This window comes from Aspergillus welwitschiae, assembly GCF_003344945.1.
Source record: "Aspergillus welwitschiae strain CBS 139.54b unplaced genomic scaffold BDQ94scaffold_9, whole genome shotgun sequence".
NCBI classification, from domain to species: Eukaryota; Fungi; Ascomycota; class Eurotiomycetes; order Eurotiales; family Aspergillaceae; genus Aspergillus; species Aspergillus welwitschiae.
The window spans coordinates 877152-903565 of NW_020798703.1; the positions used below are offsets into that span (position 1 = coordinate 877152).

Here is a 26414-nt window from a genome sequence, read left to right on the forward strand (position 1 = left end):
ACCTCGACGCGATCACATAGCTTCGCGAGCTGGTCGCGGACATCGCGCGCTCTCGTCAGACTCCGCTGCTGGAGGAAGTTTTCCTTGGCCCAGACATAGCTGAAGTCGGAGTCGACCCATTGGTTCCAGATATTGAGCAGCGTGAGATGGTCGCCGCCATCTTTAATGGTGAAGCGATTCCGCGCGCTGTCCGCGTGAATCTTCTTGTCCTTGGGTCGGAAGAAGAGCGCGCTCGCCTCGCCCAGCATCGACACGATAGACAACACTTCTTCCACACAGCCGTATTTATCGGCTGCTAGAATCGCCTTGGCCAGCATGGGATCTGTTGGGAATTCGGCCATCTGTCGCCCAATCTTTGTCAGCTCGCCTCGATCGTTCAGAGCCCCCAACGCATACAGCTGCTCCAGCGCACGAATGATGGTCTCCGCCGGAGGAGGGTCCATGAAGTCGAAGTCCAGCAGCTGGTCGATCCCCAGGGACTTCAGCATCAAGATGACACTGCTCAGATTGGTCCGCTGGATCTCGGGAGTCGTGCTTTCCTCCAACTCATTGTAGTATGCCCACTTGGTGTAGAGTCGGAAACACTTGCCCGGACCAACACGTCCAGCACGACCGGCTCTTTGGTTGGCGGAAGCTCGCGAGCAGGGAGTTACGACTAAACTTTCCATACCCGTCCGCGGGTTGAAGACATTCTCCTTGACAAATCCTGGGTCAATCACGTAGACAATGCCGTCAATGGTCAAACTGGTTTCAGCAATGTTTGTTGCCAACACGACCTTCCGTGCCTTTGGCGGCGTCGGCTCGAAGATCTTAGTCTGTAGCTCGGACGGGAGGTTGGCGTAGATTGGACATATGATCATTTCGGGTATCTTGTTCCCTAATTTTCGTGACGTTTCCTGGAGACTCTGTTCCGCCGCCTCAATCTCTTCTTGACCTGTCAAGAAGACGAGGATATCTCCAGATCCCTGAGTGACATGGATTTGAAAGACCGTCGTGATGGCTGCAGCCAGGTAATTCGCTTCCGGCTGAGATGTGTAATGAATATCGACAGGGTACCGACGACCGGGGATGTTGAAGATCGGAGCATCATCAAAATACTGCTGGAACTTCTGAGCATCCATCGTGGCGGAGGAGATCAGCAGTTTGAGATCTGGCCGTGCCTTCGCAATATCCTTCAGAAGACCACAGGCGATGTCCGTGGGCACCGTTCGCTCGTGGGCTTCATCAATCATCAATGCAGAGTACTGGCCGAGATCGGGCTCCGTCAATAGCTCACGCAGCAACATACCATCCGTCATGTACTTGAGCACTGTCTTGTCGCTGGTGTTGTCCTCGAATCGAATGGCGTAGCCAACCTCGTTCCCCAGCTTCACCCCCATTTCTTCCGCCACTCGAGAAGCCACACTCATGGCAGCAACTCGACGTGGTTGGGTACATCCAACCTTCATGCCGCCCTTGGTGAATCCAGCCTCGTGAAGGTACTGCGGAATCTGCGTCGTCTTACCCGAACCAGTCTCTCCCACGATAATCAAGACTTGGTGGTCGTGCACTGCCTGAATGATCTGGTCTCGAAATTGATAGATGGGCAGGCTCTTTCGCGTGTCCTCCATCGACTGTGCTTTCTTCTCCGCCGCATCAATCTGCTCCTGAAGCCTGCGCTGCTCCTGCGTCATAGGCTTCCGAGTGCCTTCCATCTTGGCGTCCACAACGAAGTTGATCTTCTGCGAATCGTCAAACACATACTCATAATTGCCCTCGTCAACGAATTCAGCCCGATTGATCTGTGCCTTAGCCTTGGCTGTCTGCTCCATTTCCCATTCTTCGTGCTCCGTAATGAACCGCTCTTGACCAGCGTCATCACGATCCACATAACGTTTGTAGAGCGCGTCCTCCTTCTTCTTCCGATCGATCTTGCCCTTCTCCGTAATGTAGTCCTCGGGCATCATGTAACCATCACGATAGTCGTCAATCCGCAACCGCTCCTCCGCGATCCGCAGAACTTCTCGATTGCGCGCGAACTCCTCCTTCTCCTTGCGAGTCAAACTGGGATTATCGCGCAGCTCTGCCGTCTCCTCGGCGACCTGTCTGCGCAAGAGGGCCAACCGCTCCGTCTCACGCTTCTTCAAATATTCCTGTCGAGAGCGCATCCTCAGGTCTGGCATGACAGCCGCCCGCGCAGACGCATCATCCGCCAACGCTCGTCGCCGCGCAGCCTCACCAGACCTTGTCCGATCCTCGACGATCTTCTTCGTTTTGCCATCATCCTTCTTAGCAAGGCGTTTCGCAAACTCATCTCGTTCTTCGAGATCCCGTTTCCGGTCTTGTTCCTTCTTCGTCTCCGGATCCAATTCCTCAGAGGCATTTGACCGTGGCGACGCAGACCCATCCTCTAACCGACTCCGTTTCGAAGGCGACTCCTCAAATTCGCCCGCCTGCTCATCATCCTCGTATAGCTCATCTTCAGGTATCTCCTCATCTCCCCAGCGATCATCAAAGTCATCGGCATTCCGTCGCCGTACCTTCTTCGTCCGGGGCCGGTCGCGCGATTCCTCTTCCCGACTGCGATCGCGTTTGCGGCTCTCGTCCTTTTCCCAGCGGCTGCGACCGCTCTCGCCATCCTTACTGCTGCGTCCATTGCTCCGATCTTTATCTCTGCGTCGCCGTCTGTCCCGTTCCGCCTCGACATTCACAGGGCCTAGTGACCCCCGAGCGTCCGGTACGTCATCCTCCTCCATCTCTAGCAGTCGATATTTCTTCTTTGATGACACGGCATCACTGCGCTCTTTACTTGCCACATTGGCACTGGTAGCGCTGGACCCGGCCCTCACCCCAACCCGTCTGTAAAGTTCGCCGCAAAACGAGCTAATGTCATCGGAGCTGCCGTCCAGGAAAGGGAGTAGCTTGTCTTGCAAAGCGGAAGCTGACTTAGCGGAACTGGCGGTGGCAAGCACGAAGTCGACGACAGTAGGATCCGACGCGTTCGTAAGGCGGAGGAGCGAATCCGACACGAAAGTTCGATGGTCCATGTTGCGAGGGTATTTTTTCTCGAGGTTGCACGGCCAAAGTTAAAGGAAATCGCAGAGACTGGTAAATTCGAGAAGATCTTTGCAATAGCAAAGTCTAAGACTTTGGCATTCGGTGGTGACAAGCTTCCAGTTCGAATACTTCCGTAATGAGGCTTTAAATCGAGCCGCACATCGTCGCCGCGTATCGAGAAAAGGTCAACGACAACAGGGGTGTTTGCTGATTATCGGATAGATTTGATATAGAATCGGCGACTCGTAGTTGTAAATTCGGCTATAACGGTTGTTAGAGGAAAGCTCGGCGACACCAAGGCGTTGGAGAGGGTCAGAGAGATGCAGGCAAGATGGAGGTCGCGGCGAGGAACTGCAAGACGCAGCGGCGGGCGCCAAGACCGAATTTAGGTCGGCCAGTGGCGAGAGCCTCCGACGAAGGTGCTCCAACCTCTCCTCTACCTAACATGCAATACAAAGTATACGCTATATTGATGGTTTTATTTATTTACGCCTCGATAGTTGGTTGGCTGTTTTGGTCCGTCCAAGTCAGATGTACATTTCAATATCTAATTCACAAGCATTATCCTGTTCTCAAGCCGGCTTGATCACGTCGAGGCGGTTTCTCGTCTGCCAAGGACACATAGAAAGGAGTAGTGAGGACAACAGGAGAAGGCAAAAGCACGTGGAAGAAAAAAGGTATATCGAATCAAGCGAACACAGTGTTGAAGAGAAAATGGCGCACACACGCCAAGGATATTTAATACATAGACATCTAGAAATAGGGTAGTAGAGGTCATCAAACGCCCAAAGTGCACGAGCAAGAACTACTCCAGTGCTCTCAGTCACTCCAACAAAGGAAATGAAGCATCAATAAAACAAAGGTGGTGAAGAGAAGTTGTGTAGTGGGAATCAAGAGGTGAAAGGCAAAAACAAATGGCAGGCATAGGATTATAGACATGTCGCCTCGGTCATCCTGCGTCACGAGGTTTTCAACCTGCAGAAGACATAGGTACATGAAGAGAAGGAACCGCGATAGAAAGGTAGAAAGAGAAAAAGAAACAAGAAGCCTATAATCATCGCTAAATCAACGAGTCATGTTCACAAAGGAAATCTTGAGGAATGAGTGGACAACCACCCCTCCATGGGACTAGCATATCGGTCATATCAACATCGTCCAAATCATGAAGGATGGTCGGTAAGACATCCCGATCACATCAAGGTCATCGAGAGAAAAGAGGCATTAATATCAAAAGCTCGGTTCTCCGCATAAACGCCGTCATTAGATGGTACTGTAAAGGGAAAGCGCCAACTCCGTCCAAATGCACTAGATATGTCAAGTCGTGGTGATTAAACATCGATCATCTCGGCGTCTTCCGCTAGGACCTCGTCGGCAGGGCCCCAGTTGCCTTCGTAGACGGTAGCACCCGCGCGACGCCGGCGGGCGACGAATTGGACCCCGTACGTTTCTAGTACTTGATCCGCAGTGGGCCGGTCAAGCGGTTCAGGCGAGATCATCCAGCGCACAATCTTGTCCAATGCCTGCTCATGGCCAGCATCAACCATGAAGCTAGGGGGATCAACAAGCTCTCCAATTCGAGCGGTAGAGGTCATGTCCCGCTTGCTTGTGCGACCTCCGAGGAAACTGTCTGTGCCATAATCATCCTCGCCAAAGTCTGAGGTACATAGTTCTTCGAACGATGGTTCCTCCGAGATCGGATTACCGGATGCATCGCGGAAGACGCTGGTCTCAAAACTCCAAGTCAAGCTGGGGATATCGCTCATGTCTCCATTGCGGAGCTTCTGCCACGAGAGGCCATTGTCAGGCAGCTCAACGTTGCCGGCGATCTCGAACATAATGAGACCCAGAGAGAAGATGTCCGCTGGTTTATCATAGCGGCCCATCAAGATCTCTGGTCCAATGTATTCGCGGTCACCCTCGCCTTCGATTCCGTCTTCTGCTGGCCAACGTGCGGCCATACCGAAATCAGCGATCTTGAGCACGCCCTCAAAGGTTATTAGGATATTGGCTGGTTTGAGATCAAGGTGAATGAATCCCATGTCATGGATATGTTTCAAACCCTGCCATGATGGTTAGCACTACACTACATTTGCCAATGACTTCATCCAGTATAAAAATGTTAGGACTTACCATTGATAGTTCCAGCATTATCTTCCAGATTCGGAAATCGTCCAATCTTGCCTTGAGCCCAACTTGCGCAAGGAAGACATCCAAGCTGCCTTCTTCACAGAATTCTGTCTGAATGTAAAGGTGGCCGTTGTCCTCCCAACTGTTCATAAAGGAAATGATGTGGTCCGCATTAGTCAACGACTTGAGTATGTCGACCTCACGAATTCGGCGTTCCCGGTCCTTGAGCCCCGAATATGGCTGCTTCGACTTCTTAACGGCCCATACTTGTTCGGGTAGCACCTTGGGGGGGAACATCTCGCTTGGGTAAGTAGAGATCGATGTGTCGTGAGGCTCGGAAACACGGTAAACTTGAGAGAATTCACCGGTTCCAACAAGTTCTACCCGTTCGAACCGTGAAGTCAAACTGGGATCGACATCTGGCGCATGATATCCAGCCAAGGGAAGGCTGGGTCGTTTTCCAGACTGGAAGGAATCACGAGGGCCAGTTGGGGTTGCTGGCAGGTTAGAGGAATTAAAGTCAGGCTGACCAGATTGCTGTTCGTTCGAGATTGATAGTCCACTTGGATCGGGGAATAGATGGTCTTGCGGTGTACGTGGAGAACCGCGCAGAAACCTGTCGTGCAAGGGACTTGAGTTGGTACCTTTAGCCTCCGCCAATCGCTCAAGAGAGGCAATCTGCGAGACTGGTGGTGGATAGGTTCGAGACGGGAAAAAGCTCTGCTTTGTGGGTGTTGGTGGGAAGTCGGTTTCGCTTAGCGGTTGGCTATTTCGGCCGCAGGGCGATTGAGATGGTAATAAGTCGTCGCCGTCGATGCTAGCAAAGCTTCCGCGTCGGGAAACCTCGGGCCTGTTGAAGGAACTTCCAAAGATTCCCATGCCTCGCGCAAAAGGTCCGGATTTAGGGCGTGTGCTAGAAGGATTGAAGGGTGACGGAGGTATTGTATCTGATTGTCGAACCAAGCCTGACATCTCCAAAGGCCGTTCCGGCTGTATTCTTCCACCGGTAGGAAAGAGGTTAATGGGCCTTTTGCATGGGGTATCGGGCATGTTCTTGCTGAAACCTAGCGTGTTCTGAGGATCGTCGGCATTGCGGTTCTTCTTGGATATAAGACCAGTTGACATAAACGCCGCTGGGAGAGGCTTGACGAGTTTGTAATTCTCGGGCGTGGCAAAGGAGTCGACGGACGAGGTCGAATCCTCGCGGTTAAGATGCCGCAACGGCGCAGGCCGGGCAGTCCCCGCAGGGAGAGACTTTGAAAAGTTTATTATCCCTCTGGGACGATCACCCTTGTGAACGGGCTCGTGGGTCGGAGAATCGTCTCCAAGACTCGAACTCGAGGAGGATTGTGTAATTGTTCTGGATAGGGGATGAGCAGAAGGTCGGGGCTGTTCGGCGTTGTTACCCGTCGATGCAAACAACGGGGTACCTGGCGATGGCCGTGACAAGAACGGACTGTCCCGGTTTGGCTGGAAAAGATTCTGATCCAAAGACATGCGAGGTCGAACGGAGAGCGGAGTCCCATTGTCTAGGGCATCAGGTGAATCATCCATAGCCTTCGCCCGAGCAAATAGAGAGCGATCACTCTGACGCTGTTGTAGGGTGGACCGCCGTAGAGAAGAGGATCGTTTGGGAATGGTGGCAAACGGGCTGAACGGTGTGATGGGGGGAGGGAAGGAAGGCGTGGTCGATTCTGGGGAAGCCTCGACTTCGGGCTCTTCAGCATTGTTCGGTGTGACTTCGTTATCAAAAATGCTAAATTCACCCGATAGGCTTGCTGCCTGGACGCTTCGTCTTTTAGCCGATGGACTACCGCGAGACACTCGATCTAGATTCATGATTCCATCGCTCCGTTTCAGCGGGCTAACCGTGGCATATGAGCCAAACGTTCCACTCCGCCGCTTCTCAATGCGGGAAAGGGCCGGGCGGGGACCCAAGCTGGATTCCGCACATGCGGGCGTGTCACTTGGACAGATGTCTCTAGCCGCATTGTCGGGTTGAACAAGTCCAGGTGTCGAGGGTGTGTTCTCCACGCCCGGTGTTGTTGGCACCGACGGCGCAGGCTTTGCATTTCCCTGGTCCGTAGAGACGTTTAGGGCACGCTTCACGGGGCTCCTCGGAGAGGTCCGCACACGGCGCATGGTTGGCCTTGTAATTTTTCCGCTTGGGTGATACGGGACTGCGAATGGAGACTGGTGAGAGGAGCTGGGGAAAAGGACAAAGTTGCTCTGGGTCGATCTCCGTGACGGTGACAAAGGCGACGAAATGTATGGCGCTGTTTTGGACGGCGAATGGCCTCGGGAAGCAAGCAATGAGAAGTTGGAGCTCTTTGAAGGTGAACGAGATAGTGACCGGCGCAGTTGTCGAATGGCCGAGTTAGCATCCATGTGGTGAATGCCCGTGTGCGAGGGCAGGTGTAGTGTGCCACCCGCATCACGGTGCGGCGAAAATGTCGCGACCATGATGATCACGAACAGTCTGTAGGTGGTAAAACAGGATAGTAGCTCTCCAGATCTGGTAATATGAGACCGAGATCACAAGAACACTCAACTATTAGGTTGGTGTCGTGATGAGGTCGGCCAGACAAGGTGTAAAGCAGTATACAGTTTACGACGCGGGACAAAGTTGACCTCAAGTCGCGATGAGCGTACACAACAACAGAGTCTTCTGGGCCAAACAGAGAGTGCGTGTGGCGGTGTTTTCCTCCGCCTGTCGGTCTAGCCAGTGACAGGGGTCGGAAGTTGTTGTTGACCGCGGTGGAATGCTAGGAAAAGTAAGGCTGCGCGCCTATGGCAGGGTGCAGCCAAAACAAGTCGAAGATGCGAAACGACGGCTGTACATCACCAGCCTATTCCGAGACCACGGGGGGCTTCGAATGCGCTTGTTGAAGCCTCCATACACCCCAAGAGTGTGTGGATGAGGGCAGGAACAAGCACAAGCGGGGACTCTTTCGCGCTGAGGCACGGGGCCACGCGCCTGAAACACGCAATATCCTTGAAGGGACCTTCGCAGTTTCGCTCGGCGCCTAATGCGATATTGTTCGATAAGACGGAATGTTTCAGGGTGACAACCCAGGCGTCAAAACAAGCAGGCGCGACGCGCGAAGATGCAGCGGCGACAGGAACGAGGACTGGCGCGACGAGGCGGACGCGAGAAAGTTCCCAGACAGCGAATAACTGCAAGCGATGCGCGAGAAGAGGTAACGAGTTGCAGAGAGGGATGCGAGAGGGATGATTTTGATTTGATAGAAGGACACCGGCAGCAGCAAGATTCGTCTCCCTTCCGTCTCCCTTTCTTCCTTTAAAACCTGAATGACTGCGCTTCTCCGGCCGAGGGACTGGCAGCGCAAGGGGTGACGCGAGATGATGCCCCAAAAAAAGAAGCAGACAGCCACGCGAAGCAGAGGAGTCGAAACGAAGAAAGGGATGGGAGGCGGCAGTGGTGGATAGCTGTAGTAGTACGTAGTGGAGATGGTGGTGGGAGATAGGATGGGCGGCCGGACGGAGGGGCTGGCGACTGGGGACGGAAGTTGCGGTATGCAGAGCCAACCTTCAATAATGAGGGATCAATCGTCCGATGGATTTCCCTTATGGGAGGAGAGTTTCGACGGTTAAGGTTGGGGAAGGTGGATTAGTCGATGGCTGGAGGGAGGACAGGCGATGATGGAGACACAACACACTGGGAGAGGTTGGCAAGGGAAAAAAAAAATAGAGAGAAGCGAATGAACATAGTGGTCAGTTAGGTGACCACGACTAGTAGTTTACTAAGATGGTCTACTAGGTACTTAGCGATTCTATCGGCAGGATTTGAGTGGTTCAGGTTCAGGTACCCAGCCAGTTACGCCTGGGAACCTCGATGTTTCTGTCGCACGCGCGACTCTCGCGTCGTTTGTTGTTGTTTGCCCCGCTACTTTGGGTTTAGCGCCGGAAGTCTCACGCGTCTTTTTCCCACCCCCAGGCAGGGTTCGCCCCTCCCTCCCCGTGGATCATACGATACAGACCGCGTTAGTTACAATACAGACACACTCTACAGATGCAACTACTGTTAAGCCTTTGCCACACTTTAAAGTGAAGTAGTTAATCCATGTTTAGCATTCAATTGACCGAATATTTGTTAGGTGGTTATTACATTGTTGTTGAAAAATTATTCATCCTTTGTTGACCCAGTTTTGGTTGGCTGGCTGGCTGGCTGGCTGGCTGGCTGGCTAGCCTGGCTTGGATGATGTTCAGGCATCCATCCCGCGGTACTGTTTCCTTCCGTACCGACCCTTTCGCTCCAAGACAAGATTTCGGGTTCTATCCGCCGTCGCCCCTCCCCCATTGTTAAACAATATCGATATCGATAATGTTGATAAGGACACCGCGGGGGAGCCGGATCATCCCATTTATCCTGCTCCCTTGCATGTGCGCCATAATGAAAACAAAAAATCTAAGTATTACTTGGTTTGATCCGGCCACCAACATGAGACGCTTAAGTTTCCAGGCTGAGGGGAGCTGCCTTTCTACTAGTCAGTACAACATAGTAGTACCCTTTCCCCGAGTTGTCGCCACCAAACCATTCTGCTTGCAAGTCCCGTGCTATATCCACTAGTAGCATCTACAGCACGCCAATAAGACGATGATAGTGGCAAAAGATATGGTTAATATATTCTTCCTCTTTCTCGTCTGTTCTGGTTTTATTTTCATTTGGTCTTTTTTCCTCCCAAAAAAAAAAAAAGAAGGGAAAAAAAAATCCTTTCTCCACACCCCTCAACTGGACTTGAGTCAGGCACAGCGCGGCTTAGGCATCTTTTTGGGTTCCGACGCCCCATCTTCCCGTGCTTCCATCATCCTTCTAGTAGTTCTCCAAGGCATAGATGTAGTAAGCATGGACGTAGTAGGCAGATCATTGACCTCATAATTTACCAATTTTGACATAGGTAAATAATTTCAATTGTTCCTAGATGCCAGGGTAACCAACGAGTCCCACACGTTGTTTACCACGCTGTCGCCTCTTCCATCTTAGAAGGCCCAACTTCAACTCTACGGTACAAACCCCTCAGCACCACGTGTCGTCCCTCATTGTCGACGTGTCCAAATCGAGAATAACTGACGTCGGAGGGCCCCCCAATCGCAGATCATAGTCTCAGATAAATGGATACACCTAGTACTTACCGTTTCCGTCGTGCAATTCCCAGTATGATACATACCACCAACTTCCTCGCCATAATCCCTTCGTACATACGTCATCAGATACTCAGTCCAACAATCTTGACGTACTCCGAATATGATGGATAACATCATAATCCTCGACATACGGCGTATACCCCACACGATCTCCATCTAGATTGCCTGCTTCCGAGCTCTAACCTCTGAAGGAATGAAACGGTCTCGTTGCCTCAGGCGACTGGACTTGCAACGCCGTGGTCCTCATGGGTAGACTACGTCCTGAGCCGACAATCGGGCATCGATGACGTTGAATGTGCGGTCATATTAAATATCTAGTACTTTGAGGCGAATTTTTTATGGGGTATTTCTTCTCTCTCTGCCTCGAGGGGTATGTTGCGCTTTACCAATAGTGAATGATGTCGTCGGTGAAGCGCAGAGTTAGTCGCTTCGAAATGATAGCACTATCCCCAAAATATATAGTAGCGCTTTCAACAACCACAACTACTGCCACACAACGGTCCAATGTCAACACCTGAACCCTTCCTTGCACACAGTGTTGCGTGAAAGCCGCCTTGGGCATTATTCATTATGACCATGGGCAATTATTAGGCAGATCCAGGCCATTACCCCAACCCTTGATTCGATTTATTGAACTTATCCATCCCTAGAAGTCCAACCGTTGTCGGCGGCATGACTCAGCAAAGTTCTGTTCTGCTTCAGTTAATGTCGCAGTGAACCTAACAAGGTAAATGTTGATTTCCAGCCCAGCGATCGTGCATAGATTGCATGCAGTAATCCTATCCCTTACGCTGAATGCTCAAGACCCCATAACCTTTCTGCAGCCACCTTGGCCGTTTCTCGGCGTGGTCCGTCCGCAACAACCTCGACCAAATCGGTAATTGATATCGTATTAATGCATGAACTCCAAATCTAATCTCGTCGTTCATGATCTACATCGCCACGGCCATTTTTAGCTGAATATGACATGTCCCATCAGTAGCTGAGGATGCGCCAAATCCCGATTTTGCTGCACGGGATGCCCGATAGTATTGATTCACCTATCCTGCAATTGTCCTTCAGCCATCCAGATCTTCAGAATATCGTAGTGGCTTGGTCGATTTGGAAGGTGAGTTAGCAGCAATACCCCAGAAGCACCAATGCACCCACTCAATCCGGCATTCAGCAAGCAACATTGTGGAACTCTATAGTAGTGTGAAACAAGTTCTGGCTGTTGCGGGAATATTGCAGTCGCATTAAGCGTTCATCAAATATTCCCGGAAGGGGATGTAGAAGAGACAGTAAAACTAGTGCTAGGTTGTCCTACAGCTATCATATGTTTTAAGCTAACATACATAGTTCTGCCGGCTTGTCTAAAGTTTCCTTGATCATGAGGACTTTTGAGGGATGCGGGACCCTTAGTTGTTCGTGACAGAACAAGAGCAGACTAGTTGTTCGGAGCTGCTAGGAAACAATGAGTATAGCGACAATGTTCTGGCCCTCAGAGTCCATTGCTACCAGCACTCACCTGGATATCTTGCGCAAGGTGCTTAGCATCGGGGCTAGCGCAGAGAGATAAGAACTGGAATCGTGCACCATGATCACTTCAATGGCTAATTAGCTAGAAACAGAGTTATGATCCTTAGTAGGACTCAGGAGCATTCTATGTAATAGGAGCTCAGTGAGACTAGTATTTTTCATGCTCTCGCCAGTTTAGAGTGGAATTCTATCCTATGTGACTTGACTAAGAATAATGCCGTCGCTTTCTTGTTTCTGAAAATCAATCAAGACGATCTGAAAGATAGTAGATGCTTAAATCGACCTCCGAGGAATGATTAGCAAGTACCTGAGCCGCTCAAGTGTGATAGATAAGGAGGGATTCCGAAGGTGTCTAATGCGCCTTCACATCAGAAACATACCATGCTCCCATTTAGATATCCGAGTATTTCGGAATATATAGAACAATGCATCAGACTGACAGCAGCAAGAGCATGCAGCAAGGGGACTGGAGAGATGCGCATGCAGCGTCCAGCCGGTGATATCCATCAGACAGGCAGGAAGGAGAATTTGGGATGAATAATGTTCGGAGTTTTTACCATTGTAACAAAGGGGATGCTTCGAGTTGTAAGCGTGGGACTCTGAAACGTTGCGTGTCATTAGTTATGGTAGGTAATATACAAAGTTTGTGCAATAACGGGGCTGTTTGGATGGCTGTTCAAAGAGGATGTTGGGCTTATACGTATTGACTTACTATAGAAAGGCAGCTGCACCTGATTGTTTCCGGGTTCGAACGTCTTCTGGTAGTGTGGTTCCATTTCCTCGAGTCATACTGAGTTCCAGTGGTGTGAAGTAACTTGAAAGGGATGCTTCTTCAGGAAACCATGGGCAACTTCAATTTATCATCCTAGTATAAGCCACAATTTCGGTATAGTACTATTTTCAGTGATTGAGTACGAGGGATGACTGGTGTCACCGTTGGAATGCAGCTAGAATTTACTTCTTATTCCAAACAGCCTGGGTTCGGGATACTGAGTCATGTTATGAATGTAAATTTTGCATAAGGGTATGCTTTCTACGATAACGCCTCATTCGTGTGGCTTCCGGGCACGTCGGGACCTAGGTATTAGTACACATTCCTTCATACCCGACGGCCTGGTGAGTTGTACTTAACGATGTATTTCTCCAAGTCCATGCAAAGGGCTGTTGGCCACTTAAAATGGGGGCGCCTATATCTGTAGCGACTGTCTTATACTTGAGAAGTCTCCAATGCTTCACTGCGGCCTATTGTGTCATCGACTGACTACAGCATATGTAGTGAGAGTGTCATTCAGTATATCATGAGCATTCTCAGAAGCTGACTTCAATGAACTTCACAAAAAACTGTGCAGGGATCTATCTGTGTGGTACACCGGTGGGCTCGTCAGGGTAAAGGCTGCACAATAGGGTACGTCATATGAAGCAATTGCATCATCCAGGTACGCCCCATGAATATATGTTTTTCATCTTCGTCGTGGCTGCTCCAACAGGGCTGTACTACTGTGATACTGACGACTGACGGTGACTGTCTGAGCATAGACTTCCTGGGTAGCGCGTTTTCTCGTAGTCTCTGCATAAGATGCTTGATGGCAGCTCATATGTAAGCAAACGGGAGAGCAATCGCCTTGAGTAGTTGACATGTCGAGTTGTGACACATGGTATACTTGATTCTCACTTGTGAGGACACTTGGATGGTCTCCTAAAGCACCGAATCTTAGTCGTGTGCTGACACGAGAGAACTCGACGATATATCAATTTCAATCAATCAACTACTACCTTCTTGTAGGACCCACTATTGCTACGAGAATCAGGAAGCGAGCTCGGCAATAGTTACGTTTCGCGGAAAGTGAGATCTTTCACAGTCATATTGACCTGCGTCACCTGAGAAAAGCTATGTCTATCATTGCCTTGGTAAGAGACGGAGGTTGTGTAGAACAATCTATAGTGCGAGGGCACAGCCAGTCACAGGTCGGGTATAATAAGCAAGTCCTGTTAATGAGGGGAAATACCGTTTACGTCTTTAACGGAAGAAAAGAGGAACAAAGGCCTCAAGGATGAAGTGGTGGCTAGACAATGCCCCTGAAAGAGAGATGTTGCATTCGCTCCTAGCAATGGCGTCTGATCCTGACACACTTGCATATGATTCGAGGCTGAACTAGACCAGGATACCCAGCCTGCTGCCGCAATAGCGTGAAAGAGGTTAGCTGCCTAGGTAGTGTCTTGCATGAGCCAACCATGATTCAGATATTCATAATCTCGAGGCTCGATTACGGCGGTAAATAAGCGGACTCTCTCGTATGATGAGGAGGGGCTGCTGCATTGGAGTGGAGAAAGAAACAAGGTAAGCAGTCGACAGGCTCATGGATCGACTTCGGACATACGTAAGTAGTACTAGGTACTAAGAAGAGTTTTACCACACGAACAAAGGAGCAAGGTACCCACAATTACATAGCAGCACTAGTAGTCGAGGCAAGCGCTGGAAAATGAGTAAGACCAAAACAGCGATCGGCCAGCCGAAGCTTCGGGCAAATCAGTTCATAGTTATAGTCATCCAGGTTTAGCTTTAGCTCCATAGCGGCATAGCATGTGCCTTTTGGCCAGTGTCGACCCACGCTTTCAAATCTCCCCTCGTCAAATGAAAATGAACGTGCACAGAACTTGGGCCAAGTAATAGAGTGAATGAGATCGTCCGTAGTGGACTCCAACCCAGACAAGGATCCCTGTTCACGTCCGAGTCCAAAAGGAGGGGGACTTTGCGGCGGGGTAATCGCGCGGGCCATGATGTTCCTATGTCATTCATATACGCACTACGAGGTCTGGCGATCAGATACCTCTATATGTTTCCGTAATGTGGCACGTGCCTCTAACTCGGAACTCCGGGTAATTGCCCATATGCCATTGGTTTTATATTAAGTGCTGCAGGAGATAGGTCTAATAAACTCCCTCTGATGGATGGTGTGTATGTCAGACGGGCAGCATTTGGGTAGTCACTCTGTGTGAGACAGCAAGTATCCACCGCACTGTACTAGAGCAGGAGTTCTGGATGCTTGCATGGGGCGATGAGACATCTACCGAATAGGGATACTTACAACTTCGTATTGCCTTGGTGTGGGGGCGATGGAGGGGGATCTCTTTCTTTCTTTCTTCCTTTCCTGCGAACCGTAGATTGTTTAGGGCGAAGCCGGTACGGGGATCAGGACAGTAGTGGACTGTCCGAAACAGGTAGGGCAGAGGATGGTCCAAACCGAGTAGATTAGCAATCCGTGATATCTGGTAGGTCCAGACAACAGCCGAAGAAGCAAAACATATTCAGGCCGGACCTTGAGACCAATCACTGTATGTTTAGCCAGCAAATATGGGCACCACAAACCGGCCTTGCTTTGGCAATTAGATGATCTTAGCCATTCGAATGATTAATCGGTTCAGGAAGCCCTCAAGGAGATGAAGGAGTACAGACTATCTCCGCCGCATTCGGTACAGATTGCGATCTTGCATGCGTGTGTGGGACACCGTATCCATGCGATCATTTTCTGCTGAGGCCCGCTGACCAGCAAACCTTACTACTGATCGCCGACATGGAAATGCAGCGGGAAAGGTTTCCAATGCATGGAGTGGTCCCTGGATGTTCAGTTGGGGTGCGCCACCAGCCCACGGTTTGGGGGTAGCGTGAATGAACCCCCTCATGGTCACCGGGCGGCCTAGGGGAAAAGGAGAGATATTGTGCGACTCTTAAGAGTCTGATGGTTAATAACTTGATGCCTGAGCGTCTTCTTGACGGTCAAGCGTCTATACTCAGCTGTATTGATTTCATTTGAGTGAGGGAAAGCTTATCAAGATTGGTACCTGAACAATCCAACCGGTTACAGGAGGTAATGTAAGTTGGGCGTCAATACGATACGGATACCGCCATTCAGCCCAGTCTTGGAAACGTTGTGAAATTTCCCGACATCGGGCGACTGCGGATCTAATCTAAGCGTCCATCATCCCACTTTTCCTGGATTAATTTGCATTGCACACCGGATCATGCTGCGGGGCTCCTGGTCGGCTCTTCGGGCTCGGAGACTGAGTAGGCAGCTTGGCTTATTGTTTGCTTTCTTTGCTATTTTGGGTTCAATTTTTATGAAGCAAATTGAAGTGTTCGTGGGTACAACTGGTTGATATGCCTCGATGAATTTTCACTGGTGCTAATGGTGATGGGGGTGGTGGTTGTTGTGGCGTGATCCTCAACTTCCCAGGATGTGAACGGATCTGGGGCGAGCAAAGGGAAGAAGGGAGGGGCTATGGTTAGCACTTCGTTTACAAGTTCATACCACAAGTGGGCTCTTCTGGACCTGATAAAACATCATCTTATCTCCGAGGAAACAGCCATCTATGCTTGGAATTTCGACATATGGCGTTGGGTTTCCTCAGTCACACAACTACTAATATGTGAACACTTCCCTCTCCTTCAAGCCCAACGTTAACGCGGAGACGATACAAATCCTCGCGAAATCGCCTGCTAGATCAAGCTTCAGTATTGTTAATACCTATTCTACATACCTTGCCAACCACCAAGAGCCTCGGTGCCCCAGCATTAAACCAGTACGTAAAAAAAGAGGAGCAGCAACCACGTTTCTCATGGGCAGGTGGTGGAACCGAGGAGTGCCTATCAAGTAGGCCATTGCCGGCCCGCTGTCAGAAGAACTACGGCCGGCTACTGCTTTTGCTCGGTGGCCTGGAAAAAAACCCGTCCTTAACGGATCCGCTGCTTCAGAAAAAAAAAATTAAAAAAAGAAGGGTTCGGCGCTGATACCCTTTTCTTTTTTATGTTACACTCGTCATAAATTCTGAATTTTTTTTTATTATTAATATTTTAGTCGAATTTACCTTTTTGGTACCTAGTTTTTATTTTAACATATTTTTATTTTTCTCTCCCTCTTACGGCGCAAAGGTCTCCAGTGTCTACTAAGTTCGAAGCTACTGTCCTTCCCCCCCATCTGTTTATCCACCAGGGGATATAACTACGTCCATCGCTCCCACCATTTGCCGCGGTTCTCTCCCACCTTCGTTCAGAATCCCATCATCATTGCGTCTTCCTTCCATCTTCCTGCTCCCCAAACTCTGAGCACGGAATCTCTGCCTCTTCTTTCATTCACACACTTTCTACTCCTTATATTCTTCTCCTAGTCTGTATCAATGGAACCTGCGGTACGGAAGCCCGAAGTGAGCTTCCACAGCCAGCGCAACATGCCCTCCAAGCAGCAGCGGGTGCCTTCGAAGCTCAAGGCCACCCCCAAGGATGAGCTTCACGATTTACTTTGCGTGGGTTTCGGTCCTGCCTCTTTGGCGATCGCAATTGCCTTGCACGATGCTCTGGACCCTTGTCTGAACAAGTCGGCACCTGCGCCTGGATCGCAGCCCAAGGTCTGCTTTGTCGAGCGTCAGAAGCAGTTTGCTTGGCATTCGGGCATGTTGGTCCCCGGTTCAAGGATGCAGATCTCCTTCATCAAGGATTTGGCGACTCTCCGGGATCCTCGCAGCAGCTTCACCTTCCTCAACTATTTGCACCAGAAGGATCGTTTGATCCATTTCACAAACCTGGGGACATTCCTTCCGGCTCGCTTGGAGTTCGAGGACTATATGCGGTGGTGTGCGCAACAATTCTCTGATGTCGTGTCTTATGGAGAGGAAGTGGTCGATGTGATGCCCGGAAAGACGGATCCTACCAGCTCGGTGGTCGACTTCTTCACCGTCCGCTCCCGCAACGTTGAGACGGGTGAGATTACTGCGAGAAGAGCGCGCAAGGTGGTGACTGCACTCGGTGGCTCTGCGAAGATGCCCCCAGGCCTGCCCCAGGACCCCCGCATTATGCACTCGTCGAAGTACTGCACCAATCTGCCTCACCTGCTGAAGAACCCGAACGAACCCTACAATATCGCCGTGCTTGGAAGTGGCCAGAGTGCTGCTGAGATCTTCCACGACCTGCAAAAGAGATACCCCAACTCAAAGACGACACTGATCATGAGAGATTCGGCTATGCGGCCTAGTGATGACTCTCCTTTGTGAGTATAATACCCCTTGCACGCCCGACAGGTCGCAACTAACAGCAAACAATATAGTGTTAACGAGGTCTTCAACCCCGAACGTGTCGACAAATTCTATAACCTCTCTGCCGAAGAGCGCCAACGTTCCCTCAAGGCTGACAAGGCCACCAACTACAGTGTGGTCCGTCTTGAACTCATTGAGGAGATTTACCACGACATGTACGTCCAGCGGGTCAAGAACCCCGACGAGAAGCAATGGCAGCACCGCATCCTCCCCGGACGCAAGATCACACGAGTCGAACACCATGGACCTCAGAGTCGGATGCGGATTCACGTGAGGGCGACCAAGGATGGATCGGACAGCCTTGTCGGCGACGGCAAGGAGATATTGGAGGTGGATGCACTCATGGTGGCGACCGGCTACTACCGCAACGCACATGAACAGCTCTTGAGCAACGTGCAGCATCTGCGACCGGCAGGCCAGGAGGAATGGAAGCCGAGTCGGGATTACCGGGTCGAAATGGATGCCAGCAAGGTCAGCCCCTATGCTGGAATCTGGCTGCAGGGCTGTAACGAGAAGACACACGGGCTAAGCGACAGTCTTCTGTCGGTGCTGGCAGCACGCGGTGGAGAGATGGTGGAGTCGATCTTTGGCGAGCAGCTTGCGGGTGCAACGGTGCCGGTCACGAAGTTGCGCGCTATGCTGTAAAGGCTTTTCGCCGGATCGGAGACCCAGGAGGGGTTCCGCTTTCTAGACGCGTGAAATGATGGCGCTAGGGCGGACATTTTAATTCCCTTGGGACAAAAGAATGCCCCGGAAAAATGCATGCATATCCCCAAACAAATTGGTAGGGGGTGATATCTTCTTTTGCGATCATCTACTCTACTGTATCTGTGTTCATTTCTGTCTCACCACCTATACTTTGTTACTATTGTTATTACCCCATCATCTGATTCCCCAAGTACCCCCATCGCGAGTTATATAGCCAGCCACATTGGAATTGTATAACGAATAGAGATCGGAATGCATCGAGTCTGTCCTTGTTGATTTTAATTCCACCGCTCATTGTGTTAGGAAGAAGGCCATGCTAATGGCGCACGTTTCTTTTTTCATTCGCTGCAGATGTTAATTCATTCTCCTTAAACTTTATCCGGCCCCCTGACACGCGCCTGTAGCCGACAGGAGGACGAAAATAAGTGCCTAGGAAAGAAAAAAGCGAGTGGGCTGGTCGCACAACCGCCAGTCTAGCACGGACCCGCTGACGTCAAGCGACCAGGCTAATTGGCCCTGACCAGATTAGCCGCCGCGAGTAATACGCAACGAGGGAATTATGGCGTTTCTGCATTTGAGCAGGGACAACAAAAAAGGGAGAGCGAGGTTATTACCAGGAGGAGGGTCGATGGGATTGGGTGTAATTGTCACCAATTGGACTCTCATCAGGAGAAATTGAAGCGGGTGGGCATTCACTGACTAGCTGGCGCTCCAACCTTGGTAGAGGGTCGGGGAGGGATCCTGATAATCTGATCAGATAAAAATTTTCGCACGTTATCTGATGGCGCCATCCCCCAACCGCATCAGCGCCCATCGCCGAGCCAGGCGCGCTGTTTTTCCGCCGCGGTTCCCGCTCTCCACGCCCATTCGCTGCCAGGGACCACTTGGGTGGATGAAGAGACCCCACTCACTGATTGATTACGATGAGGCACCATGCAGGTTGATCCGTGTGGTCTCGTTTTTTTTTTCTTTTTTCCACACCCACCCACACGCACGCACACACTAGCTTACCCTCTCGCTTCGGTATACGGGTTACTCAATTAGTTTGCTTTCTGGCCCCCTTTCCCCGACCATGCCTGCCACCAACTCTCCTTTGTGTCTCGGTTCCCGAGGGATTTTCTCGGAGTTAAACCTATACCGGTAGCATTAGAAATGGACCTCTCCGAAACACATCCAACGAGAGATTCCCAGACATTTTTGATCGATCAGGTAACAGCCTGATCAGTGATTGATAATTCTGAGCGGCCCCACTTTTCCCTCTCCTTCGTTCCCACAATACCAAGGCCCTAGGGACTTGGAGGTGAGGGAATAACGAAGACAACAAGGAAATAAGACAAAATAAGGAAAGAAAACCCATCCTGCTGTCCGGCCCGGCTGGATAAGGAGGCAATTCCGGTGCAATCGTCAGACCATGAGGAACAAATGGTGCCGTAATACTAATCTAGCTCTTAAGTAGCTATACACAGTACCTATCTGTCTGTCTGGGGGTTGTAGCTAACCCACAAACGGAGAAGAATCTAAGCCAGTCAAGGCGATTACTTGGCCTTCTCTCCTACTCTGGGACTCATCATCAAACCCAACTGCAATTATTAACACACCACGCTACTTCCTACTTTCTCAGGCATATGACAGACGATCTGTCGATGAATCTCGTATTGCTGGATAATGCAACAATTGATATGAACAGCCTTTGCTGCTACTGGCGTAGACAACCTGACCCGACGCGCCCACTAGACGAGACGAGACAAGACTAATCCCTAACCAGTACACGCGGAACCATGCGACTTGGGAACCGGAACGGGCGCCTGGAACAATCGACTCCCTAGGTAGACATGCGCCGATCCCCATTCAGGTCTGGGCCAGTGGCATGTCCACAGTTGTTATTATCATGATAATTATAATAATAATGACCATTATTATTCACCTCTCCCCCCGCCAATCGTAAAGGTTGTCAGAATAGTTTGCCTCCCAATTTTTTAAGGATTCGGCTGCAGTCTGTCCAGAGATCATGAGTAGGCACCTGAACTCATGTACTTACTGGTCAGGAAGGCAGACAGCCTTGACCAGCTTTACTCGCTAGCCAGCCTAAAGGTACAAAGTAAGTAGTCTTGCCGTTTCCGCGAACTCCGGAGCTCCATCCCCTTCTCCCCCCACGCGTATATCACGAGGGAGAAAAATAGTAAATAAATAACCAAAATATCTAAATCAAGACTAATACGTAGATACAGAAAACTGCGTCTGAGTTTACCAGGTAGAGAGACCGAGCTTGAATGTATTTCCAAACTAGCTTAGCTATGAACCTAGGGAAAGTACTATGTATTATGTAGCAGGCTGTGCTGTGACCCGATCAAACGGTCCACGCTTGTGGCAAGGCCGGCTATGCCAGGTACCGGCGACCGGTGTTCCATGTTCCAGGGTCCTGTTCTCACTTTCTCTTACTAGTTGTCAGGAGGGCCAAAGATCGAACGATCTGCAATCACAACCTGCAACTTGCACCCAACACAGCACAGTTTATCTGGAATATCATCCGTGGGGATGTCGAGAGATCAGCGAAAACATAAAACAAAAAGTAAAAGACCCTGATCATCTGATGCATGTATCCATATTCTGGATAGTAGGCAGCAACACTTTAATCATTAATACTACGCATATTCCCCCATATAACGTGACCACCAAAGAAACAACAAAACCAGAGTCAACAATCACCGTATATAATCCTGCATAAAATAAAAATAAAGAAACAAACATCATAACCATCCCCGACAACCTCACCACCTTGCCCTAATCAATCAGCCCAACACCGCCCGTTCCATGGATCCGTGAATTCTTCAATCCATTATCAGATGAAAATAAAACATAGAGCCCACTTGCCTTGACGAAGCGGTGGCCTGACCGCTTCAATCAGATAATGATATATTGGATCCGTGGTCCATGGATCATATCATATATTAATGCGCACTTGGTGCCGCTACGTCCGTTTCTGTTCTACGTCCTAATTAAGTACCCAGTTTTCAGGTCGTGACGAAGAGTGGTCCCGAACATATGTACCCAATGAAAATGGAAAGTACGGGAATGCAAGTGTGTGGAAGCTAGACAGACCCACCGCACAGGCTTGCGGTTACGAGGAATATTAGGTAGGTAGCTGTCTGCCTAGATGGAATCATTAAAACTTGGGAGTATGCATCAATGTACGTAGATACATGATTAGTCTACGTACCGAGAAAGAGCGAGAGAAAGGCACAAGAGGAAGCGAGGAAGCCATACGCACCCCACGACACAATAATAGCTCTGAGAATACAAAAGTAGAAAAAAAGAAGAATCCAGCCCTCGAATGAAAGGGAAAAGGAAAAAAAAAAAAAAAAAAAAAAAAAAAAAAAAAAAAAAAAAAAAAAAAAAAAAAAAAAAAAAAAAAAAAAAAAAAAAAAAGAAATCCACATCCAGCAAAAATACGATCAAATCAAATCAATCAATCAATCAAACCGCACCTGCCGAGATAAGATCTTAGCGTGACATTTTGACTTTGGGTCTAAGGTTTTAAAGCCACAACCAGACGGAAAAATAGGTTTCAGACCAATCGTTCCCATTCCCCTTACTCCAAAGTAGAAACTTTCTCCAAGGTTCGAACACGAAATAAACAGAAAAAAGGAATAAATACATATCATGCATGCATGCATGCATACTTCGTAATTTTATTATTTGCGACATCGGCTTTTTCGGCTTCAGAAGCTTGGTTAGGTATGGGGCGCGGGTGTGGAGATTATCTTCGTATGTATTAATATTGTATAGACGCTGTATGTACGTTACTTACGGTCAGTTATTCTCATCATGTTCTCCACCGATTACTACCCTTTTGTACTGGTCCGTATCCTTCAGTGGTTATCGTACTGAGACATAGGCCTCTCTCCCCCCTGTTCTATTTACTCTCTCTCTTTTTCTTCCCCTTTCGCCCTCTGTCACACATTACTCTATGCGATTGTCTTCTCCCCGCTTCTGTGTTTGCAGGTTAATGAATGCAATTGTACTTAGTGCGCTGGGCTATTATGGGTTCAAAATCGTTGGCTTTCCCGAGACCGTTTCTAATATTCTGAAAAGGCAGCAGCTAGCTACAAAGCAAGGTGAGGGCTTCATTTATTTCCTTACTTTCGGTTGGTATATATAAGTCTGCAATGTCTGCTATTTGGTGATCTGCCAGGCTATATCTGTGGGAAGTTCAATGTCCTTGATTTAAAGTAAATGTATCTACTAATATATCATAATCTTTATATGCAGAAGATAATCCATGAAGATAATGTGAGGGCATGAAGGGATAAAACACCATCCGCGACCATCTATTTCAGTCAAACATATCATCAGAAGAAAGGGCTCATCCGGTATTCATTAGATCGCATATTGGAGATCGAGACATCTGGGAAATTAGTTGATCCTCTTGAGGGCATAGTAAGAACCCTTGATGATCACTCAATCCAGGACACCAGAACGTGTTTATGCATTCCGTTCCGGGTCCTCGTCGGCCAGGCTTCGATATCTTCCGCCGCTGTGCATACGTGACGGCATCTCGTACATCCGGTTGTAGTTGATTACTTCACCGCCGAGCATACCAGATCCCGCCTCCCGCTGTCCAAAGTACGGAGCCGGATCGCACCAGAAGTCCCGGCAGTTGGTGACTACACCTCGAGAGAAGGGATTCTTCGCCCGAGAAGCACGCGGACCATCTCGCAGCCCATCCTTTGCTGTCGCAAAGAACGCATCGATACCGAGAAGGGAAGTCCACTGCTTCAAGCAGCCGCCCCTCCGGTGCCGGTGGCCATGCGCAAGGGCTGGGTTCGGTCCCTGACCAGCAGAGGAAAGGCCAGCTGCATCGAGTGAGGTAGTTCCGGCAGCCAAAGCCGAAGCAAAAGCACGAGAGCTTGGGTAGCTTCTGTCAATCGAATGGCCCCTCATGTTTTCGTAAGTCGTTTGATTCCGCGAAATTTGGACAAGCTGAACAGCACAAAGCATAGTGACCCAGACCAGCTGAATGATGACCCACACATCAAGGATGAGGGTGAACGTGTCACGAAGTACAAAATCACATAGCGCGTCGTTAATGACATTGCAGGTCGGATTAGCAGGTGCTGGCAAGACATTGATGTCTACAGTAGCCGTTAGTCTTTGATCCGGTAAAAAGAGGAGTTGACACTTACAGGAGTATGTCAGCTGCACAAAGAAAATTATACCCGCTTCAAGACATGTGATGTATAATACAAAATGGCGCAGATTGTTGGCGCCTACGCAGTTATCGATCCACGGGCAGTGACTGTTCGGGATGTCAATGTTTGGGCTTTCGACTTCAGCCTCAATAAGGGACTTACTGGTCATGCTTTGCAACACAGCGCCCGCAGCGCTTGCAATGCTTGCTCCGCAAAGGCTTTCGGACCATGCACGCAACGCAGAAGTTCTCTTCGTCAAACTTCCATTGCTCAAATAGTTCCGCAATGACTGTTCGTTGCTGATTTCTGCTGCCAAGCTTTGGAACAAAACCGGGATCTTCAATCATCGCGGTGAAATAGAAATATGTCGTTGCTGAAAAGAAGAGAGCAAAACAAATATTCGATATGGGATTTGTGGTATATGTGGCTGGGCAGAATGTATTGTTAGTAAACTCTGGCTGGTGCTTCGCAAAATCTATCTAATTGGAAAGGAAATATGTCATGCGAAGAGCAGGGCAAGCCTCACCTGGTAGCACGTAGAAGATGTATCTCACACCCACCCAGAACAAAGAGCCTGCGAAGACGCCCGATAGGTACGGCTGGATTGCGGATCAGTGTGACGAACGAAGCGAGGCATTGCAAGGGGCGTCGTTGACATACCGTCTTCTGAAGTATTCTGTACTCTGAAATGCTTTGACTCGCCACTTTCTGGGCCAGCCATTGAAGCCCATAAGCTGTTGCGATCATGATAGGGATAGCAGCGAATACAACCAGATTACTGAGAATCCAGACGGCTACGAAAATCATTAAGAAAGGCCACAGGAAGAAGAACTTGGACATAGTGCTCTTGTTCCGCACCCACGGCGTCAATCCGAAGGGAAGAACCTTCGTGTTCCCATCGAAGTCATAGCCACATTCGTCCAGGGCACGATACCACACACGCGTGGTATTCATTTCGCCCGCTACCGTTGCTGGGGTCTTGCCATCCCTGGTCTTTGCGAACCTATCGGCGCCATACTCAATGAGCTTCTGAACGCAAGGCAACGATCCCTTAACCAAGGCCCAGTGTAAAGGAGTTAAGCCGCTGTCGTCAACAGCATTGGCATTAGCGCCCCAGCGCAGATACAGGTCCACGCAGGCGGGGAATCCCTTATATGCCGCCCACATCAAACCTGTATGGCCTTGTTGATCGGTAACGTCCACCGGGATCTCCTGGTGAAGTAAAAGCACAAGCAGGAAGGCATTTCCATCGATAGTAGCCAGATGTAAGATGTTGTAGCCCTGAACGTCGGTAAGAAGAGGGTCCGCGCCGTGCTGAAGTAACAGGTGCACGATATAATAGTGACAACGCTGAGCTGCCCACATTGCGGGTGTAGCTACAGATTCGCCTCCCTTCGCATTGACGTCGGCGCCGGAGTCGAGTAGGAACTTGCACATGGCATATTGATTGTTGATCGCAGCCCACTAGAAGAAGAGAATAGCATTGTTAGTTCGGGATAAATGGAAGCAATGGCAAGAGCCAAGCGCAAAGGACATATCGGCAACACGCACATGTAACGGGGTAATTCCTTCTTCGTCCTTGTAATTGGCGTGGAACTTCTTCTCATCGAACATTTTTTGCATAACTGCAATCTCGCCTATACGGGCAATCTGCATGACATCCTCCCCAATGGGGATTGAGCCCTTGACACCACCGCGTTCCGGTTTCATGTCTTTGAGTTCAACGGTCGCATCATGCTGGGTCACTTTCGGGGGAGTGATGGTGCCTTTGCCGCTGGGGACGGAATGCGGACTCTGCCCCAGACCAGCAGAGCTGCTGCTGCTCGGAGTCCCGGAAGACATTTCAAATTATAGTCGGGATTAACCTAAACTGAGTCCAACTCGCGCGCAACTGTTCCTGGACTAGAGAGAGGAAAGGGAGACAGAGAAAAGCCGCCGCAAAAAGGACGTAGTTGTAGAAGGGTTCGGCGGTCACGAGTTAGTTGAGTAGTCTTGCGGAACTCGACCTAAAGGAGCATTGCGAAGCGAACTGAATGTCTTAAAGCCCGTACTGTCGTTTCCAGAAAGGCAACGGTGGCCTTCGAGGCTGTGATGAAGAAGAGAAGACCGAAATTTAGATGGGGGCGGAAGAACAGCTGAGCGTAGTAGCAGTAAACCATGGCGCAGCAGGCAAGCCCCGGGGATGAGCCTCTCCCTTCCCGAAAGGCTGACGGATCGTCCTTCCACTCCGCCTTTCGCGACGTGGTCTACCTTTACCCACAACTTGCCTGCATTATTACTAATGCGAATCCGAACTCCCCGACTTGAACGAGAAAACAAGTTTTAACTACGCCGCAATTTCCTTAACTTTGCGTACAACTTCAAGTCCGGTTCTTCAAGCTATATTAATTTGATGGTAGAGGATATAACGCGCGAACACCCTGAGAACCGAATTTCCGTCCGTCAGTTAACTAACTACTGTTGCGCCCGGCAGGCATTACTCAGCCCACCTGTGTATTTAGCTGGTAATTGACCAGTCGCTAGTAGATAGTTAACTGATGGGGCAGTTAGGCAGCCGCATTGTGATACGTGCACACAGATTGTCTC

The 26414-nt window shown here is 49.8% G+C and overlaps 4 protein-coding genes across 4 annotated transcripts; 1 reads left to right on the forward strand and 3 right to left on the reverse strand.

The window, feature by feature from the left end:
- Window positions 1–4198: 4198 nt before the first annotated feature.
- BDQ94DRAFT_186389 (tyrosine protein kinase SWE1) lies at window positions 4199–7649 on the reverse strand. The gene is made up of 2 exons (XM_026775136.1): window positions 5167–7649; window positions 4199–5096 (listed from the first exon to the last, which is right to left on the reverse strand). Exons 1-2 carry the CDS (start codon window positions 7624–7626, stop codon window positions 4365–4367), a joined length of 3192 nt encoding a protein of 1063 aa, XP_026628660.1. The 5' UTR covers window positions 7627–7649; the 3' UTR covers window positions 4199–4364.
- Window positions 7650–16800: 9151 nt separating this feature from the next.
- Window positions 16801–18766, forward strand: BDQ94DRAFT_130539 (lysine N(6)-hydroxylase/L-ornithine N(5)-oxygenase family protein). Its single transcript, XM_026763947.1, has 2 exons — window positions 16801–17885; window positions 17943–18766. The coding sequence occupies exons 1-2, from the start codon at window positions 17020–17022 to the stop codon at window positions 18574–18576; spliced, it is 1500 nt and encodes a 499-aa protein (XP_026628661.1). The 5' UTR covers window positions 16801–17019; the 3' UTR covers window positions 18577–18766.
- A 1004-nt stretch (window positions 18767–19770) lies between these two features.
- BDQ94DRAFT_139991 (uncharacterized protein) lies at window positions 19771–20035 on the reverse strand (the record flags this gene model as incomplete). Its single annotated transcript, XM_026765533.1, has 1 exon — window positions 19771–20035. The coding sequence occupies exon 1, from the start codon at window positions 19994–19996 to the stop codon at window positions 19772–19774; it is 225 nt and encodes a 74-aa protein (XP_026628662.1). The 5' UTR covers window positions 19997–20035.
- Window positions 20036–22840: 2805 nt separating this feature from the next.
- On the reverse strand, window positions 22841–26178 carry BDQ94DRAFT_139992 (uncharacterized protein). The gene is made up of 6 exons (XM_026765534.1): window positions 25380–26178; window positions 24489–25292; window positions 24355–24427; window positions 23991–24255; window positions 23823–23935; window positions 22841–23771 (listed from the first exon to the last, which is right to left on the reverse strand). Exons 1-6 carry the CDS (start codon window positions 25668–25670, stop codon window positions 23122–23124), a joined length of 2196 nt encoding a protein of 731 aa, XP_026628663.1. The 5' UTR covers window positions 25671–26178; the 3' UTR covers window positions 22841–23121.
- Window positions 26179–26414: the final 236 nt, after the last annotated feature.